This window comes from Thermobia domestica, chromosome 10, assembly GCF_964235325.1.
Source record: "Thermobia domestica chromosome 10, izTheDome1.hap1.1, whole genome shotgun sequence".
NCBI classification, from domain to species: Eukaryota; Metazoa; Arthropoda; class Insecta; order Zygentoma; family Lepismatidae; genus Thermobia; species Thermobia domestica.
The window spans coordinates 107,910,390-107,931,973 of record NC_137463.1 but is presented as its reverse complement, the minus strand read 5'-3'; the positions used below and the strand labels follow the sequence as shown (position 1 = coordinate 107,931,973).

Here is a 21,584-nt window from a genome sequence, read left to right as displayed (position 1 = left end):
ATACTGCGTCTTCCATCCTCACTTTCCAGATTGTACCGCATTCCCCACCATAGTTGCATCTGATGGAATACTCTCAAAAACATGTCGTGGGCAGCTTCATATATGGGCGGAAGACTCACCAAGTTCACCTCGGTTTTGACTTCGAGGCTAACTGAATGAACTTACACCTCAAAGCATTCAAGGAACTTTTTGTATCTTTAGTTCTATAAATGTGCAACAGAAATATTTAGCTGCCTGTAAAGAATTAATTAATCTTGACGGTTAATCCTATATCTCTTAGTCCAGGTGTTAATTTAAGTAATTGGAAGACCTTTTTTCCCTGCATGAATAGAGACGGGTAGTATCACAGCCACTTATTTATAGAAATAGTAGTTAACCTTTAATTTCGCGAAAGCTACGTTGACCACCATTTAAAGAAAACACTTGATCAGGAATTTTGCCTCGTTCTTGTTTTTAAAAATGAATAGTAGTGTAATCGGGCGTTAACATTGTCATCGGAATTAACAAATCGATGTCTTCTCACAAATACTACATATTTATTGGGTGTTGTTTTCTGATAATTCGATGGGTGTTTGAATGATGAGAGAACCTGCGACACCACAAAAATTGTATACTTGTCTGTTTATATATATATATATATATATATATATATATATATATATATATATATATTGTTTCAAAGAGTGTATGCATTAATTTGAGACACTTTATATTGGAAAGATGTGCTTTCCTAATATTTCACGGAGAGAAATATGTAGTAATTGAGTCATGTAACTTTTAAATTCTAATTCATTATGCTTAAGTGTTTCAAACATTTACCAGTTTTGGTGTTGCCGAAGATTACAAATCGTTTCATTCGATTTTTAGTGAAAGTTATAAATCTTATGTTAAGATTTTCCGGATGCCATTTTGATCTTTTTATGTGAATTATGAAAAAAAAATCTGTGGCAACTTTGATCTGTTTTGTATCATCAATGTATTGTATTCATTTTTTGTATGAAAAGTATCCTTATTATAAATATATTAATTGCCAACTGAATTGAAGTGCAAATTTTTAGTACCATATGTCATTGAAGTAGTAAAACGTTGATTTCAGGATAAAGATAAATGTACATGCTGGCAGCTGACAATCCAAGGAACAGCATTTGGCCCAGGTGGAGTTGTAGACCCTACCGTTGGGTATATGTATAAAAGACTGCCTGAACCTGTGATGACTGGAATATACGAGTGCAATTCTAGGTAAAAGTTATAAGCTACATTGTAAATCATAATCCATTTTTTTGTTTATATGAATTTCTTGTTTGTTTATTATAAAATTGAAATTTATAACAAGGAAAAATATTTTTTCATAGCTTGAATTAATGTGATATCCGGTTTGCTTAGTTTCAGTAAAGCTTTTGGAGCTTTAGGGAGAAGAAAGTTTAAAGTTTCGGTAGTTAATTAATAAGGAAAGAAAGTTGGTGGAACTTTACAGGATACTCAAAGTTGTTTTTCTTGCAATTCTTTCTTAACTCCTCCAAACGATTTTTTTTTTTTTTTTTTAATCTGCAATACCTCATTATTTCACAGGGTTGGTTGGTTTAAACCAGCTGGTTTTTTCAAAAAACCAACTGGTTTAAACCAGAAAACGAAAAATGTTCGTAAAAGGGTAAGTGTTCGTAAAATCTTTATAAACACACATTTGTGATTTATCACGTTTCACTCCCGTATATTATAATATTATATTCAGACCTAAATTCCCCATTCATTACTCAAAGATAAACTACAAAAGCAACTTTTGTTTTTTTTTATAAGTTTATGAATGTTTCTTTTCTGATTTTTTTATAGTTTGTTATTATTGTTATGCAATTCATCGAAATGGCGTACTTTTTTTTTTTTTTTTTTTTTTTTGGGAAGGGGGTCATATAAACCTCATGAGAGGCATTGATTGAAATCAGAAGTATCTTTGGTATCTATTTATGTATAAATTGGTCAGAACCAAACTGAACTCAAATAATTCGTACCTTTATTCACTTTTCATACTGATATGCAAATTAAGTCGTCGTATTTCTTTAACTTGGACTAATAAAAGTTGTAGTGAACTAACTTGGACTAAATTAGTTCTTCTGTACTCTGCAGTATTTTAAAATTGTCCATATATAATTCTGTATACTGGTTTCATTTCTGCAACTGTTTATTTTTTGTACTGAAATAACTCTTGATAATTATATTAACAAGTATGTAAAGATCAATACACCGTATTTTTTTTTTTTTTTTTTTTTTTAATCAGGAGTCCATGAGTGAGTCGGCAAACGTATCGAATTTATTTCCAATTAGTTCCGGTTTTGAGTTCAAATGGCGGACAATTTCTCTCGGATGTAAGCCGAAAAGCCGTTTGGATTCCGCTTTAAGCTTATGTGACCCATTCCAGCATAACCTGGTTGTTGCATAATAACACCAAGGCGAAACAAACTAATTTCTGTCCATATCTAATATAAATGCATAGAGTAAATTATTTAAACCAAAAACACCGGGTTTAAACCAAAAAAAAAAAAACCTGGTTTCTTGGTTTTTTCAATAAAAACCATGGTTTTTGCCAACCCTGTTATTTCTCAGCATGAGCAAAATGAATAAATAAAATTAATAATAATAATAATAATAATAATAATAATAATAATAATAATAATAATAATAATAATAATAATAATAATAATAATAATAATAGAGGAGATGAATTGTTAGCTTGCATAAGCCACATTGGAAACAAACATGTGTAAGTCACATTGCTTTGAATTATGCTCAGGACATTCTAATTAATTGCGTATTATTAAATTAGATTTGGAGAGAAATGATCCAGTCCATATATACTTGCATCTTTTGGAAGCATAAATAGAGAGTAATTTCTTAATAATATGACTTTTGTGGCATAGGTTAGAGGAGGTAAATATTATAATGTTCACTATCGTTGATCATGAAGACACAGAAAATTGGGGTTTTCAGGAGTTTAGGACATCCCTAATTTCGGATCGCAAAGACCGTTTTCTGCACACTATTTTAAAGGTAGTTGATTAATAAGTAGTCCAGAGAATCAAGCTTTTGGAAAAAAGATTTTTGAGTGAATCAAGAAAGGTGGAGGATAATTCAAAGCAGGATTTCAAGGACACAAAATTATTTACTTCCTTCTTTGTAGAAATCGAAATTTAAGCTAGTCAATTGTGTAAAATGTTTTTCACGAAACGCGGATGCGGCTTTATGGATTCCCTTGTGCGACATTTTTATGTATAGCTAGCTATTTCTATAAATAATAATTTCCCAATACGCCGGTGCGCTAAACCGGAAGCAGGGGATGTATTTTCAGTGTTTGAGTTTTGTTGTTCCTTTATAATTGATTAAACCACTTATGCTTTGGGTGTTTTGAAACAAGAGATTATCACTTTATTTTTGTAGCGCTGGAAGGCCCAGTTTTTAAGAAGTTCGGTTTGCCAAAACTCTGTTAGATATATACTCTATCCGTCCGGAAGAGACAGTCTCAAGAAGTACTTAATGGATCACCACTAATTTTGGCCAAGGTGTGCAGGGTCGAAAGTTCATTGATGGAGGTAATCCATAGTTGTCTCAAAGTATGGACAATCAAAAGTCGGTTCCCCATCTATTATATATAAATTGCCTTTCGTAGAAATAAATCCAATTATACGTACATTTCAGGTTGGTTGCGTACCGTTCAGTTACTTTCAATATAACCAAATTCCTTCACTTGACACTGCTACTTTTCTTATGTTTTATTATAACATTTTTTGTGAGTTCAATCCGTGGTTTCATTTAGTAAGTAACCTGTCAATCGGTGGTCTTCATTTATACTTTATTATAATAAAGCGACCTTATGAAACCTTCCACATTTTAAAGGCTAATAAAACAAAAAGTATTACAGATAGAAACTTGTTTATTCAAAAATATAAAAGGTATGGAAAGAGTTTGTAATTATTTTGTTCTGATTTGAATTACTATGTTCTATTGTCCGTTGAAGTGGTACAATTGACAATAAAATTATTGTCAACAATACCTAATAAGAACTTCCCACTTTTTGACCGGCTGTAGCGCTGCTAGTCAAGAACCGAGAGAAGTTTGGGTCGTCGCTTGCGCTTATCACTCCCCTACTGTTTTTAGTCGTCATTATGGTTTGGTCAGGGGCTCACCGCGCGTACGCAGTCGAAATATTTTCCAAAAGCAACAGTTCGATAATTGCAGTGCAAAAGAGCTTTAGCTCGCTTAAAGTTTGCTATTCCACATAAAAAAAATGTTCCTGATCGGAAGACTATCTTATCTTGAACTGGGTCGAGAATTTCCGAACAACGGGTTCAGCGTTCGAAACCATAATAAGCTAAAACTGCTCCTGAAAATGCCAGTATGCCTGAAAATATTAAGACTGTGAGACAATCTGTTTTGCAGGTCCCCAAACCGTTCTTCAAGGAAGCATGTTGAGCTTCCTTGAGTGTGTGTAAGAACTTTACGTAATTACAACTTTTTCAATACCATTTTATTTTGCTGAATAAACAACCTTCTGTCCGCTAAACTTCATATTTTATTAGCCTTTAAAATGTGAGATGTTTTATTGGAAATCTTGAAATGAAATCTTTAAGTTTCACGTCCCACGATTATGCCAGCTAGTCATGGTGATGATGAGTAATGAAGGAAATGGTGGAATGAAGAAAGTGGGAAGAAACGGGAGAACTCCAAGAAAACACACGCACACGGTGTTTGTCCACCACAAAGTTCACTTAGCGCGAGCTGGGATCGAACCGTGAACCCCGTGCACCAGAGGTGAACGCTCTACCACTGAGTCACCGCGGCCTCTCAAGAGATGTTATATTGGGTCTCCCTGTATTATTATTTTGGTAATGACTATTTTCGCAATTTACTTAACAGTGTAAACCATCACAAACATAAATTAAGTAAATAAAATATAAAAATTTAAATAATATTGTGTCTTTAATGCCAATTGTACCTAGTTATTATGAACTTTACTTAATTTTGTTTGCAGGTGTAAATGTGCCAGTACTTGTCTGAATCGAGTGGCTCAGCAGCCTCTTCAGTTAAGATTACAAGTTTTCAAAACGGCAAACAAAGGCTGGGGAATACGTTGTCTCAACGATATACCGCAAGGCTCATTTATTTGTATATACGCTGGACAGTTACTTACTGAGCAAGGTGCCAATGAAGTAAGTAGGATTTTTATTGTTTTAGAATAGTATATTTCTTGTTTACTGATATATATATATATATATATATATATATATATATATATATATATATATATATCATTGCTTTATTTAAGCAGTATTGCATCGCATTTTGCTACACAAAATCTTGGAAATACAATGCAAACGAAAAGTTGAATCGGAAAATGCGAAGCATCTGTGATAGTTTATTGGCAAGGTAAGCTACTTTTGTAACAAAACACAGTGTATCATTGTTTTTCCTTTATAATAGAACAGTTCTCTTTAAGCCTCAAATGAAGTTTAAGTTCAGTGATGTCCTTTGGAAAACATAACATTTTCCTTCAGGTACCTTTTAGATTTTCAATAACACAAACTGTTACACTGCGGACTACAAACCATATTATTTCAGATTGGCCGTAGAATTGACAACAAACATATCATCTTCACTTTTAATATCACTTATAATATCAAGAATCAAAGCGTCTCAAAAAGCTTCTGAAATGCAAAAACTCAGATTAGTTTTCAGACTTTAGATCTCAAGCAAAGCACGGAACTTGAGAACTATTCCTTTTCTGACCTTGTATCTTGGTATCTTTTCATAGTTTCAAAATCTGATAAGACGTTTATAAATGACACACTTAGTAGTTTCACATTATTATTATTATTATTTTTTTTTTTGTTATACCCATTTGTTTTTCATTGAAAAACAAAAGAAGTGTTCAGTACAGAACGTTAAAAACAACGCCCTGGACCCAGCTGCATTTGGCTACAGCATGAGTTTGGAAATAAACATTTGTGTGAAGTTATTGTATGTCGCAAAAATGAAAGTTCATTTCGTAGACTACGTAGTCAGATCGCCTTTTTTGATGGCACACACACACACACACACCCTACCTACCTACTCTCTCTCTCTCTCTCTCTCACACACACACACACACACACTCACACTCACTCACTCACTCACTCACTCCCTCCCCGTTCAGTTAACATACGCACATTTGAAGTGAGAAACCCGGGTTAGAAACCAGGTTTTCATTCCACGTTAATCAGTACGTCCACGTCTCATATAGCCTCCTTGCTGAACGGTACGTTAAACTCAAAATCAACTCAACTTGATGTCATCTATCGACTTACTTATGTCTTATCTCCGGACAGTATTTTTGTTCTGCAGAAATTTAAATTTTAAGAGTTAATTGTACTTTCAGGTTATATCGTATTAACCGTAATATGTATTGACGTGTGGTGGTAGTGTCGTAATGAAGAGCTTAATGAGAGTATATTTTAATATCAGTTTCACCTCACTAAGTATATGGTTCTCGTACAGCATCAATTCAGAGATTAACAAAGTAATTAGTTTTCCTCCATTTTTTTCCAAAAACTGCGCATCAGCTTTTATACGCACATACGTCATTTCATGGAGCTTAATAAGTTCTAACGATTGGTATATGTCTTATATTGTAGAATTTCATACCTACGTAAAACACTAAATGAAATAAATAAATAAATAAATAATAATGATCCTTTTTTCTGTCGAAAGTGTGATACAAAACTTTCAAATTGCCACGCAAATTTAAAGTTGTTTTGCAATTTGCTACGCAAAATGCAAATCTAAAATAAATAAATAAATAAATAAACGCTGATATTTGAGTGATGAAGAAATATATTTTTATGTATACTTTATGTAATAGTATAGATAAAACTAGGGAAAGGAAAAAATACAAGTTTGCCGTAGAAAAGAAAATTAATTTTAAATTTAAAGAGTGATATAAATTAATTTTCTGTGTTATGATAAATTTTTGTTTCTTTACCTTTGTTTTATCTTTGCTATTTCATAAAGGTCTAAAAGCTAGTGTATACACACACACATTGTTAATATTTAACTCATATTATTAGACCGATTTTGAAACGTTCGTCGATGTCCTCATTGTTGTAACAGATTACTTATCATCAGTGGCAGACTTACCATTAGGCACATTAGGCACGTGCCGAGGGGCACACCTTTAAGAGGCGGCAGCCGGAAGTTCTTTTAAACCGATAAATCATAGGAACATTAGTACTTACAGTTGGTCAATGTGACCCTCAGTTTAATTTCATTGAGAGGGTTTATTTTTTAAAATTCATTAATGAAATATTCCGTGCCAGTCTTTAATATAATAGGCTATAGCATAGCCTTCTATATAATTCCTAGTCACAAAGTGAATAAGGCAACGTCCAGTTTGTGACGTAGGTAGTCCGATGATTTTACTGCCTAGTAGCTGTAGTTTGCTGTGAGTCTGCAGAAAGTACAATAAAGTTGTAATATATATCAATCTTACTGCACAGTTTTTGATATTTTGTCGTTATTTTACGATTTTATTTCTTTCAAACATATATTTTCGGAAAATAATAGGAGCATGAAGTATAGAAAAATTAAAACAAATTAAACACTCACTCTATGATTTATGAAACCCGGAAATTCAATGCCGCGTTCACAAAAGCTCTCCACTGACTTCTATCCTTAGTCAGCTGGATTCAGTTTCTACTTTGTATTCCTATTTTTGCAAGATCCATCTTAATATTGTCCTCCCATCTGCGCCTAAGCCTTCCTAGTAGTCGTTTTCCCATTGGTCTTCCAATTAAGACTTTGAAAGCGTTCCGCTTTCTTCCATTCTGGCTACATGATCTGCCTCCAAGTTGCCTAGATTTGATGACCCTAACAATGTTCGGCGCCATTGCCCATACCTGTTCCTCATGGGTCCGAATATTCGACTCAGGATCTTGTTCTCAAATACTTTCAGTATATGTTCTTCCCTCAGAGTCGATGACCATGTTTCGCAACCATACAGGCATGATCATCGTTAAATAAATTAAAATTTTCGTAAATTGTAGGGATAGTCAAAGTATGTCCTTTGTATAGTAGAGTAAGACCAGAATTTTAAGACACAAAAACATTGAGATAATGGTAGTTTCTCTTTCCGGTCCATACCGGTAATTTGCATATTTATGGGCCTCCATATATCTGGAATTCAATCATACACAATTATAACACTCAGATACAAAATTGCTTTAAAAAATATTGGATCAAGAACTGCTTCTCTGACCAGCATATTGGATTCAGCTTTCGGTTTTTCCAATGGGAATAGGTGCAAGTAATAACATCAAATTCATGTACAATTTTCTCGGAAATTCACTGGTGTAGTGAATCTTACTGTCGTTTGTACTGTTTGGAAGGTATTGCATATTAAATCCCTCCAGGCACTTTGGGAATAGACATTGCAAAGTCAAGTCAGTTACGTTTACGTTTCTGATGTTGACAAATCAAAACAATTACTAACTGGAAAAATAATGTAGATATAAACAAACTCTTTACAACATTGGTGCCACAATCTTACTACATTTCTGTGAGTGATTGTTATTACTTCCATGTTATATTATAATAAGGATATATTGTACGGTTAAAATGCCTAATGTAAATCCAGATACGACCAAATTTGGATGATGACCTACCATTTCCGTATTGACGTCTGTGTGTCTGTATGTATGTACGTTCAGAGAATATTTCGTCAACGATTAAACACGTAAAAGATTACATATACAATTAAACACGTAAAAGATTACATATACACACGGTACCGTGTATAACTTTCTATTTGGTTCAGTATTCGTGAAGTGCTTGACATTTAACATTCAGTACTGTGCAAATGGTACAAGCTACGGTAAAACTCACTATACCAATGAATTTTCGAGAAAATTGTACATGAATTTTGTGTATCACTTGCACCTAATCCTATTTGAAAAACCGAAAGTTGAATCCAATATGACAGTCGTTTTGGGTAACATGTGTCAGAGAAGCAGTACTTGATCCAATTTGTTTTGCATGTGGCCGCATTCATGTCCAGTTAAATCTACAGAAACTAAGAGCAATTTTGTGTCCGAGCGTTATAGTAGTGTGTAATTAAATTTCAGATATGAAGTTCCATAAATATGCAAATTACGGTATTGGCCGCTAAAATTAGTACAATACACATTGGGCCCTGGAGGACTTTCGGATTTGAATAAATTTTACACAAATCCCGAGGGGACATATCGCGAATGTGTATCTTGTAAGTACAAGGACCATATTTTGTAGAAGATGTGGCCAAGTCGAATTTAGTGTTAGGAAAGAGAAATCAGCGATATTTCAACGTTTTCATGGCAAATTCTGGCTCCAGTTTGCTATACAAGCACCGCAACTTTCCTCTCACAATAAATAACAACGTAAAGTAATGGTAAGGTTGTCATAAACTGCGATTCCGATGAACTGTTTCATTTGGCTACAAACTAGCTACTTTCTCGTACCAAACTAGCGATTATACAAGTTCGTGGGTTGGCAACACTGACTGTCAGTTTGTCAGTACCAGTGTTTCTAGTAGCAGACAAAGGTGATGTTTGTGTGTGTGTATCTTATATATATATATATATATATATATATATATAGATATATATATATATATATATCTTGTAAGTTCGTAATTAGTTTTTGTAACATTGTAATATTAACTTTGTAATCAAAAGTGGTTACGCAGTAAATACAATAATAATTTGCCTACGACATTAAAAAATGAGTGACAAACGAAAAAAGTTAAGAGGTACAGTATTCCGCAAACTGTCAAGTGAAAAGCGTGAGAAAGAGGCTAACCTTTTAAAATCTGTTGAAAGAGTTGAAGTTATTTTCTAAAAAAGCAAGTAGATGAAAATAGCAAACATGAAAACGAAAACTAAAATGATGAAATCTGTGATAACCCAAGTAGGAGTAATACGACTAACAGTTGAGTGGTGAAGTTCAAGCTGTTATCACAGTTGAAGTCTCTGAAACAGACAGTAATAAATGTTCAAACGCTGATCCTGAAATTAAAATCAATAATAGTGAAACAGTCGTGCAAGTGCACAATTTAAATGGCATTGGACTTGTAAGTGATGATCCTATTGAATGGATAGTAAATGGTGCTACGATTGAAATTCTATTACGTCGTGGTATGACACAAAATAAGAACTGCGATTTTTGAGAGACCAAAAGGAAAATTGGAGACAAAACAAGATGTTTGACTGATAGTATTCTTATCGTCAATTAGTGAATGGTGAGATAAGACCAAGGGATTATTTAGTTTATTCTTCAAGTAGTGATTGCGTTTTCTGCACTCCATGCAAGCACTTTGGTTCAAAATATTTGGTTTCTACCAGATCAGAACTTTCTACTGAAGACATATCAGATTGGAAGATTATTGCAAGTATTATGTCCGCACAGGAAAACTCTTAAGACCGTAAACATTCTGAGTTAGATCTGTTAACACGAAAAAAAAAAAAAAGCTTAGCGGCTATTACAGGTCAGCATGATTCGTATGTAGAAGCTAAAACTAAATACTGGAGAATTGTTCTTTCTAGAGTTTTTATGGTTATAAAAACATTAGCAAGCAGAGGACAGCCTCTTCGCAGCCATGATGAAAAATTTGGTACTTTGCACAATGGGGAATTTATGATGTCATTAGAGTTGATTGAATTCGGTCCCTTTCTGGTTAATCACATTATTACATTGAACGATACGGTAACCATGAACCAGGATAAACCTCCTGCCTTTCTTCAACCATAGATGAAGTTGTCGATTTACTTGCTAGTAAAGTTAAGATTATTGTTAATGATATCATGAGTGCCAAATACTTCTCTGTAATAGGAGACTCAACCCCAGATATCTCTCACACCGACCAATTGTCTTTTGTAATAAGGTATGTTGGAAAAGATAGTTTATACCTGTTGAACAATTCTTACTATTTATTTCGAATTCCGGACACAAATCAGGGAATTTGGCTGACAGTGTGTTAAATGTTTTAGAATCACATTCCATTAACATCAATGACTGTCGAGAGGCCAATCCTATGATAACGCAAGTAATATGTCTGGGATTTACTCCGGCTTACAAGCTCGTATTAAAGAAATTAACAAAAAAGCGCTTTATGTCTCGTGTGCTACACATTCACTCAACTTAGGCATGTGTGCTATAAGCTGTTGCCAGGAGGTATACAGATTTTTCAATTTAGTGCAAAATGTATAGTATTTTATTAAAGCTTCTGCAAAACTTTGGGAGAAGTTAATGCAGTGCCATAAAAGTAAACCTGTAAAGGGTTTACCTGGTACAAGGCGGTATGCACGTGAAGATGCTTGCAAAAGCTTGTGGTGTGAAAACTGGGAAACTGTAATTGAAGCCTTACACTTTTTCCAAAATGATCCGTGTGAAAAACCTCTTGTAAGAAATGAAGGTTGTGGTATTTTCAATGGCATGTACAGATTAGAAACTGCATTAATGTTGGAGATTTGGACAGATATTTTAGAAAGATTTCGAAAAGTAAGCAAAACTCTCCCAAGTGTTGCTATGTCCATTGAAAGAGCAAACCGACTCAATGATTCTCTTGTAGACTATATGGACTCTCTTCGTGATATGTTTGTCGTATGCGAAAAAGAAGGTAATGGATCAATGTGAATGGTGTGACAGTGATTATGACACTTTGTTTAAACGCTTGTAGAAGAGAAAACGTCCTCCAGATGAAGAGAGCGAAGATTAAGTCGTCCTTACAGGGAGAGAAAAGTTTAAAGTGGAAACCTTTCATGTTGTTATTGACAGAGTTAAAAATGAACTACTAAAAAGAAAAGAAGCATATTCTATAGTGGCTGATAGATTTTCAGTCCTTTCTGACCTTTCAAACACACAACCATTCGTAATTTTAGAACGTGAAGCAAAACTGCAAATCCTTTACTATTCTGATCTAGAGTCATCATTTGGAAGTGAACGTGTGCATTTTTCAAAATTGATGAAGTACAATAATATCAAATGCACGCCTCTTTCTATAAGCAAGTTCTTCAAAGAAGAAAACTTGCAGGGTACATTTCCTAATATAGATACAACTCTGAGTATGTATTTGTGTACTGCGGTTAGCAACTGTTCCGCAGAAAGATCGTTTTCGTCATTAAAGAGGATTAAGTCTTACCTACTTTCTACCCTAAAGGAAGAAAAATTGAATTCTCTTGCAATTCTTAACATTGAAGCCGAGATCCTTAATGGCAAAGAGCTTGGATTTGAACAATTAATAGAAGAATTTTCTGTTATAAAAGCAAGGCGTAAACGTTTAATATAAGAATATATTTTCATAATACCTTAATAGTTTTGTTTTGGTAGTAAAAAAGGAAAAGTATGAGTTCAAGTAAATTTCTCGTGTTTATGGTTAAAAAAAATGTCTTAAGTGCAATAAATAAAACTTACAAATCTTATGAGCTGTCTTATTTTGAATCTTCTTCACCAACGAATGAGGAAGTGAAAATATTAACATTTTCATATATTACGTTAAAATATAGTACACAATATAGACTAAGCAAATCTTAATCGAATCTTCCCAAGAACGGCATTGCGTCCAGCGATTAATTTCTTCATATTCAGTCTCGCCTAAATGGCAAAATATTTTTTTTTTCATCTCAAAATTCAAAACAATTTATATCACTATGTCTTTCTTGGACAAATGCATGAATAAAAGCATGCCAATGACGGAAAATTAAAAATCTGACTATTACGTTGACACGTTCCCTATATTTGCGAAACACAAAGGGGGGGGGGGCGCCATGGGTAAGTCCGCCACTGCTTATCACATTTATATTCAGGCAACCGAGGAATAAGGTAAAAGAAAGTGGAGCAATGTGTCGGAAAAAATCATTTACTTCGTTTTTCATCCTTTCGTTCAGCTATCGATTTCAGAATTAGAATAAATGTTCACTTTTCAAGCAGGTGAGCAGACTTGGGACAGGTAGCGGGTACACGTTGATTTTATTGTGATTTGATTATTCATTCCGTCTGCTTTGGGCCATGGTACATGAGAGGATATTACTGTGCATGAATCACTTGGGCTGTAGTAGATGATACTTCCTAGTTTTCAATGTATGGTTCATAAAACTGAAGAATCTAATCTTTGCTTGGCACTTCTTGTGATTTTTTTTCTTTGTTTTGAGTCCTCTGTTTGAGATTTGGGTTTATCATTTTGTTTAGGTAGTGTGACTTTATTTATTGCTTTTTAATAATTTATTAGTGCATGACAAAAACGGGTTTTAATAATTTTTTAATCACATCTTAATGAACACTTATCCATGTAAACTACACAAAAGAGAACGCACAATAAATTCTCTCAGTTGCTAATCCCACAAATATTATTAGATTTTAACATTAAGTTCACAAAGAAAAAGTTTCACAGAAAGGCATCACGAAAAGATGGTAAATCTATCTGCCTTAGCTTTCAAGCATATCAATAAACTGGTGGTGATTTTGGCACCATATTATTATCGTTTTGATTGGTAATTACATATACCGTTTATGGTAATAAGGCAATGTCGTTTTCATGATGAATATTGATTTGTGGTTACTAGTACTGCCTACTTAAAGAACATATTAAATTGAAGCACACGAAATAATTAATTAAAAAAATAAAAATCGTTTTTCTGAAGGAATAGCAAGAATTAAACTGCAGCGTCTTCTACAGACAGTGCATGATTTCAGAGACGGCGAAAAAAAAAAAAAGCGATGAGACGTTGTAGGGAAGTCATGTACCCAAACAAATAAAATAGCAGTCGAAAAATCACTGGAAGCGACCTATATAGTTTAAATTTCACCTCCCGTATGGCAAAGTGCATCACTCAGTAAGAAAACCTAAACTGTGTACCGCTTGAAATGGTCACAATAGAAAATTACATTTACTTGATTTTTGAATAAAAACTGAACAAGAAATCACATTATGAGAGTAACAAAATATGTACATTTATCAGTGTTTGAAAGGGCCGCGGTGGCTCAGTGGTAGAGCGTTCACCTCTTGCGCTTGGGGTCTCGGGTTCAAACCCTACTCCCGCCAAGTGAACTTTGTGGAGGACAAACACCGTGTGCGTGGGTTTTCTCGGGGTTCTCCCGTTTCCTCCCACTTTCTTCATTCCACCATTTCATTCATTTCTCATCTTCACCATCTCCTTTAGCCTAACCGGCATAACCGTTGGACGTAAAACTCAAAAATTTCATTTCATTTCATTTTGATTTATTGGTGTTTGAATAAGTGTCCCAGTTTTCCAAGGAAAATATATATCTTAACGATTATTATCATCTTACTCTGTAAAATTATATTGTGACTATAATATATAACTGGGTGCAACTGGCCATGTTTTTATATTAAAAGAATATTATTTATTAACGCTTCCAATTTTTTTTTAGCGTTCTTGTACTGTCAGGAACAGGCAGTTTCCCTCGTCAGACCACACTTAATACTAATAGGAGTTTTGAAGAACATATTTGCATCTTGCTGTATAATGGATACTTGTCAGCAGTATACACTTAAATTTGAAGCAATGTAGTTCTATCAAATTTGAGTGCCGGTCGGTTGTTTTATCCACTTTTAATGTACTTTAAAATAAAAAGTTACTAAAACAATTACGTTAATCAATAATAACTAAGTGCCTAAAAAAATCCACCAAATTATACTTTAAAACCCGTAGCTAATTTTCATATCATTATAATGCCGACATGTATAGTGTTCACATCGTGTTGGAAAGCACAGTAATTGACTGATATTCTTTTATTTAATATATCGTGACTATATTTAATGGGCAAATAAAATCCAATAGGAGATTAAGTACTATAGCCAATCAATGTAAATTTGACGGAGGTAGCGCTGTGAGCTACTTTTTCAATTGTATGACCTAAGCCAAGATCAAGTTTTCGACGCATAACAGCAAATAATAACACAAAATAATTACAAGAATAACATTATCAATCACAGTTTACAGGTTTACGAACTCTGGAAGATTGAATAACTTTCGATAGCTGCTATATTGTATCATGAGGTAAAGTTACTGTGGACTATTACACTAATATCACGTAATAAGAAGATATACAAATATGGAGTTAAAAGACGTGAGAAAATTATGATAGAGGAACTCTCTTCAGTTTCTCTAACAGCATAAAACAATAAAACGTAGAAAGATTTTAATACATATAAGGGAATTTTTAAGCTCCACCGTGTTCTAAAGTGTCTGGAGTATCTTAGAAAGTGGACGTGAGAACTTTTAGCATTTTGGAATAGACATCTTGTAACTTCAGCATTCTACAGAGAGCATGATGATGGTTCAGGAGAAGGTACGGAGTGCTTTATGGTTTGTTGTTTTTGAATCATATGTTAATAGTGCACAGAAAATTCGAAAACGTTTCCAGAAAGCAAGCTCCGAATGATAGAAGTTTTGGAAAGTGACTTCAGGAAAACCGGAAGTTCACTCATTGCCACATAGTAGGATAATAGTATACCTGCAGCCAGCATAGAAGTAGTTGAATTGGTAAAAGGAAATGTGTACAGGAATCTATCCTCCTCCTCCTTCTTCTTATTGTTATTATTATTTATTTATTATTGAAGTACGTCGAGACCATAATGCTGCAAATTATAGATGCGTTAAAATATTAAATAATACTTTTTTGATAATAATTTAATATAATAGTGGATACTTTCAAATAACTAGGATCAATATTAACAGACGAAAATCATATTCATGAAGAAATTAATTGTCGACTAAAAGCAGGGAATTCGTGTTATTATTCAGTTCAAAATCTCTTGTCATCGCGAATTCTGTCGAGGAATTTGAAACTTAAAATATATAAAATGATAATCATGCCTGTTGTTCTGTAACATGGCTGCGAAACATGGCCGCTTACTCTGTGGGAAGAACATAGACTGAAAGTATTTGAGAACAAGATCCTGAGACGAATATTCGGACCCAAGAGGAACGGGAATGGGGAATGGCGGAAACTTTATAACGAGAAACTACATAATTTATACAATTTACCGAACATTGTTAGGATCATCAAGTCTAGGAGGCTTAAGTGGGCAGGTCATGTAGCTAGGATGGAAGAAAGTAGAAACGCTTTCAAAGTCTTGACTGGAAGACCAATTGAAAAACGACCGTTAGGAAGACCTAGGCGCAGATGGGAGAACAATATTAAGATGGATCTTGCAGAAATAGGAATACAAGGGATAGAATCCAGTTCGCTAATGATAAAAGTCAGTGGAGAGCTTTTGTGGACGCAGTATTGAACCTCCGGGTTCCATAGGCCATAGAGTTAGTTTATTATTATTATTATTATTATTATTTAAACAAAAGAGAAGAAAGGCAACAGAATGTCAAAAGAGGATATTCGCGATGTGGCTAAATTTCCATATAGTTGCGAAAATCCTTGGCGCCACATGCGGTAATGCTTGATGTGTCTCCCCTAATTCAGAAACCATTGCAGAAGATTTGACAAATATTTCGTTGAAAGAGTGGGCTGTATTTCAGTAATCTCCTTATCCTGGTAGAATGCGAAGAACGATCTTGATATATACGTGATGAACCTTTGTCTGATGAATGTTGGACCATGTTGATCTTTTTTCCGTACATTACTGATAGCTGCAGCTCATAAATCGGTCTCAGAATCTCCTTCTATTTATGTTGTGAGTTGATTTTGCAATTCTTATTTACCCTGTGAACCTTCGGTTTGCCTCGATGACAGTAGCCGGCAAGCAGAGTGAAACCCTTTCGGTAATATTTCTTTGGGTGCTGGACCAACTTTGTGTAGCGCTTCACGCCTTTGTCTCTGTATATGGTGGCTCTTACACTATGCATGAACCAATGTAGAGACGTACCGCCACCTTTGGTTTGCCAGATGCCTGAACGTTATACTTGCATTCCCGTCGGTGAATATCGTTAAGGTGATGACAGCTAGCTTGGAAAACCTTTTCAGGTTGTAAGCATTGCCGCATAGTACGGTTAGCAGTCCCCAAAGACACATTTCGACAATTCGCTATCTGGCTTTAGGTGGAGTTCTATTGTATAGCTACTCTGCGAAATGTCGCCTACTTGTTAATAGTGGGTTGTCTACATGGTTGTGTTCTCGTCCCGTTTATTGCGAACTGAACTCGAGCCATGGAATCCGTATACTTTCACTTCAAATCTTGATTAAAGTCAAGCTTAAGCCATAACTCTTGCTCTTACGCTGCTTCTTCATCATTGAAACACTAAACTTTGCGCCGGAAAGGATTACGGCATAACCCTCCCAAAAACAGGTCACTTTGAACGGGATTTTCGGTCTAGCGAGAAAACAAACTCACACTTACAGCTCACGCACTACGCTGCAAACCCGCGTGACCAAGATCGGGTAAATTAGTTCTGCGTACGAGAGGAAGGAATCGCATTTGATCAAACATGCGCAAAACGGCATTCATATAACATGTAAAGTTATGCGTAAGCAACTTGGAGCTAAATTTGTAAGAATGGTACACTATTCAAGTGGGAAAGGTAACGACATTTGCATGGAGCTTTACGAGATGATGCTTAATTTGATATAAAATCATGCCACAGAGCAAAAAACTTCAGGTAAAACTATATTTATCAATCAGATTTGGTGAACAGACATAATTGTAGAATCTGAGGATAGAAGCATCCTTTTGAGAAAACCTTCAAAAGGGAAAGCCGAAGGTTAATGTATGTCGCACCCCTTCTGTGAAACATTTAATAGGTCCATTTTTCTTTGAAGAGAATGTGCTTCCTTGTAGCTATATGGTTAGCTTGCTTGCCTGTATCATAGGGGACACGTGTTCGATCCCAGTGGATTCTCATAATCTCAATGCAGAAAAGCGACGTTAAATTCCAGACGCCACACTGGAAGTGCGTACTTGCAAATTATACAAAAATTTCTGACTTCAAAATTAAGCAGACAACACATGCACACATGCTGTCTACTTGCAGCAAGACGAAGCCCCAACTTCACCATTCAGGTGAGATATTATCTCAGTGAAAGTAGTAGACTCTTATGAGTAGAGAGTTCGCATATGAGTAAAGTGGAACATATGAGTAGAGTTCGCATTTCAGGATTATTGATCCGGATGTCTGGAGTTCGGATAATTGGACTTACTGAAGTTTCGTTCTGCCTCCGTTTATTTTTGATCTTTGAGATTAAAATTAAATAATTTTCAGGTAACCTGAATTCCTATATTGCTAATTTGATGTTAAACTTAAGAAAAACAAACTTTAACCTGTTGTTTTTTTGCTTTATTGTAGGATGGAAAGAACTATGGTGATGAGTATCTTGCTGAGTTGGACTACATTGAAGTGGTAGAGAGATTGAAAGAAGGATATGAAAGCGACGTCATTGAAGACGAAGCACTCTTCGATGATAATAAAGTAACGTATGAAGAAGAGAAAGGTAATACTGAATTACGATTAAAACTTCTTGTGGTTCTGTCTGTGTGCTTTCTAGACACATTTTATGTTGGGTAGTTTATTTTGTTTTCATTGTTGTATTTCTGCACTGAAAGTACTTTGCGCATTAGGAATAGAATTCTTTTTCCATGCCTACGTTGTAGAGTATAAAGAACATACATATTGAAGATTAGATTTTCTTTTGTTTTAATAGTTTTATTTATTTATTTATTATGTTTTGTTTGATTAGCATTGCATAGTAATTTTAAAGATGCTTCAGCATATGAATGAAGAGTATAAATACTGTTAATATGATTTTGAGGAGTGGGTTCTGGTGTAATTTGGATTTTAATTCCTTTTCTGTTCTATTATTTTAAGTGCTTTTATTATCGCTTAGCTTTATTCATACTAAGAGTATTGCTTCATTTACACTGCTGCACGTTATGGTAGTATGTTTTTACAATCAAGAGCACTGTAATTAAGGCACTTGTATCCACATTTGTAGTGTGTTCAAGTATATGTATATATCGTTAAAACCATATACAAAAATATATAAACTGAAAAGACTCAACATTCTGCCACATACATAATACCTTAAAAGCTGGAATCTTTATACTCGAAAGACGAAGCTCTCTGATTACGGCTCTAATGAATGAAAGCGTCATATAAACTCAAGAAGAGCCCACTAAGTAAAATTTCTAGTTTTATTTTGTTTTTTTGAAAATAGCTATAAAACTGAAAGTAATACTAAAATTTGTTTTATTATAAATACATTTTAGAAAATCTTACTCCTCTGCCCTAAGACTTTTTAAGCTGTAGGGTATTATTATCTTCAGATTCTAATATTGCCTTTTTGATTTATTGTTATACATCTTGAAAGTAAATAAATTAATGGACACGAACGATAATATTTTTTTTTCTCTCTCTTATGATATTGAATTTTTGGTAGTTGAGGCTGCCACTATCCGAACCTTTTAGCTAAGGATAGATTAATTGTTTGGTAGATAGACAAAGAAGAAAACACCTTTTAAACCGTACGATAAGCACAGATCTTAATCAAAATTTTAATTAATAATCAATGATCTTCGCTATACTACGATTCTCTTCTTTCCCATTACTCATAATGTACTGTTTAAGATCTTATTAATCTCCAATGTTAAACCGTAAAAGCGCTAACTAAAGAGCTAGTACATGTACAATGCAATTATTAAGAAATGAGATAGATTGCGGAAAATAAATCAGTAATAACTGTAATCAATTTATCCCGGTTTATTCGATGTAGGATCATCTTTTATTTACACAAAGCTTAGCAGGATCTAGTAAGTCAGGAAATGACATCTGGAAGTCCTGGATTGTAGTAGTGTTCAAGGTCCTCGTTTCTGTTTTCTGCATGGTGGAAATATCGTCAAACAAGCAGCCTTTCAGTGATGCTTTTAATTTTGGAAAAATAAATTAATTATAGCTCCCGGCACGTAGCATGGCAGCTCAAGGTCACTGCAATAGCAGACGAATTCCGAACAGCGATCCTACCGTCAATCAGCTTTCCAATAACCGGCAGTGCTGCCAGCTCTACGCAATTATTCTAGCACCCAATAACAAGTACAGTAATTTGCGCCGGAATGGGGGGAAGGGTGCGGCCCGGCCCCCCTGCCTCACGAAAATATATACGTAATATAACAAACCACGTATATTAACCCTTTTAAGATTTCCACTTTTTGAGGTAAATTTTAAACTTTCACTGAAACAGCTACTGCTTCCTTACTATTCATCATAGGATCATATTTCATACCTCGTTTTTTTCAAGATAGAGCATACTTTTCAATGGTGCCGTTTGCTTGTCTGTATTGTACACCAGAAATGGGAAAATTGGGTAAAACCGGGAGATTTTTCGAAAAAAAAAATCGAAATTTTTTCGCCTCTCTGGCTCGGGTTCACGTAGGGATCTGAATTAAAAAAAAAAAAAAAGTGTTAAGTACATAATACGTGTGCAAAATTTCAATCTTGTATCTTGAAAACAAAGGACGGAAAAAATTGTTGAAAGTCTGAATTTAGGCCCTACATATATACATAATAAAAATTCACTGTCATTACTGTACTATTTGCCCTAGAGTCATGCATGGTTCAACGATCATTTCATTCAGTATAACAAGCCCTTTTCAATGGTACCACTAACATGTCCTTATCATACACCTGAACCGGAAAAATTGAGGAAAACCATACATTTGCGCCCCTCGGGCTCGGTTCTGGTTTCGCGTAGGAATTTCAGAAAATTTTGAGAAATACCCAAAGGTACACACAACTCGTATGCAAAGTTTCAATCTGATATCTTGAAAACTAAAGGCGTGAAAAATTTTTGAAATTTGCCTTAAGAAAAAAATAAAGTGTCACACTCCTCCGCCCCCACTTGGCGCCGTCAAGTTGAGCATCCGGTTCCACAACGCATCCGGGCTGTTCTTTGGTCCATTCTTGACTTGACTAATAAAAAAACTCGGCTTAAATACCTATTCTAGAACCTAAATAAGCGGTCAAAGACGATACTATGCCATGGTAACAAGTTACCAAAATCCTAAAAGGGTTAAATACCAAGAAATTCCAGACGTAATAAAGATAATCCGAATAGAAAATTTTCTTCCGCGCACCCCTGAGTATAGTCAACCACAGAGGGATTAATAATAGACCCCCCCCCCCCGAAAAAAAAACTTATAGTAGAAATTATAAAAATAATAATGACATGTTTGCGTGTATTTCTGTCTTGAAATTTATTTTGAGATTGAAGTGCATCATTTCATTCAAAATGAAGGCATTTATATTTTATAACCTTTTTTATTTTAATGTCTTTAGTACTTTCAGCGCCTATCTTTGACACCTAAAATATAGATGTTTAGAGCCTAAAAGTCCGATGCCTATTGATAACATAACAGCTATCTTGATACTATCTGTAACATTATAGTTAGGCCTTTAAAGCAATAAGCTGAGCAGATCACTATCAGATAATGTCTTGTATAGCACTATACTTACTATTGTTATAAATTAGTATACATCTAGTATGCTAAAAGTATTTCGTGTGGTGGAATTTGATATCTGCGTAAAGAAATATTACACGTAAGGTGGTTGGCAACTCTGCTTACTGGTTCC

The 21,584-nt window shown here is 34.5% G+C and overlaps 1 protein-coding gene across 11 annotated transcripts in view; it reads left to right on the top strand.

The window, feature by feature from the left end:
- Positions 1-21,584, top strand: part of egg (SET domain bifurcated histone lysine methyltransferase eggless) — a 196,788-nt gene that overhangs the window by 108,061 nt on the left and 67,143 nt on the right. For all 11 annotated transcript variants that reach the window (XR_014127075.1, XM_081728423.1, XM_081728413.1 and 8 more), the window contains 3 exons: positions 1,097-1,239; positions 5,018-5,195; positions 18,309-18,453. Coding sequence is in view for 10 of the 11 variants with exons in the window: in XM_081728423.1 (XP_081584549.1) it covers positions 1,097-1,239; positions 5,018-5,195; positions 18,309-18,453 (466 nt within the window). In the remaining variant the exon portion in view is untranslated. The remainder of the gene's footprint in view (positions 1-1,096; positions 1,240-5,017; positions 5,196-18,308; positions 18,454-21,584) is intronic.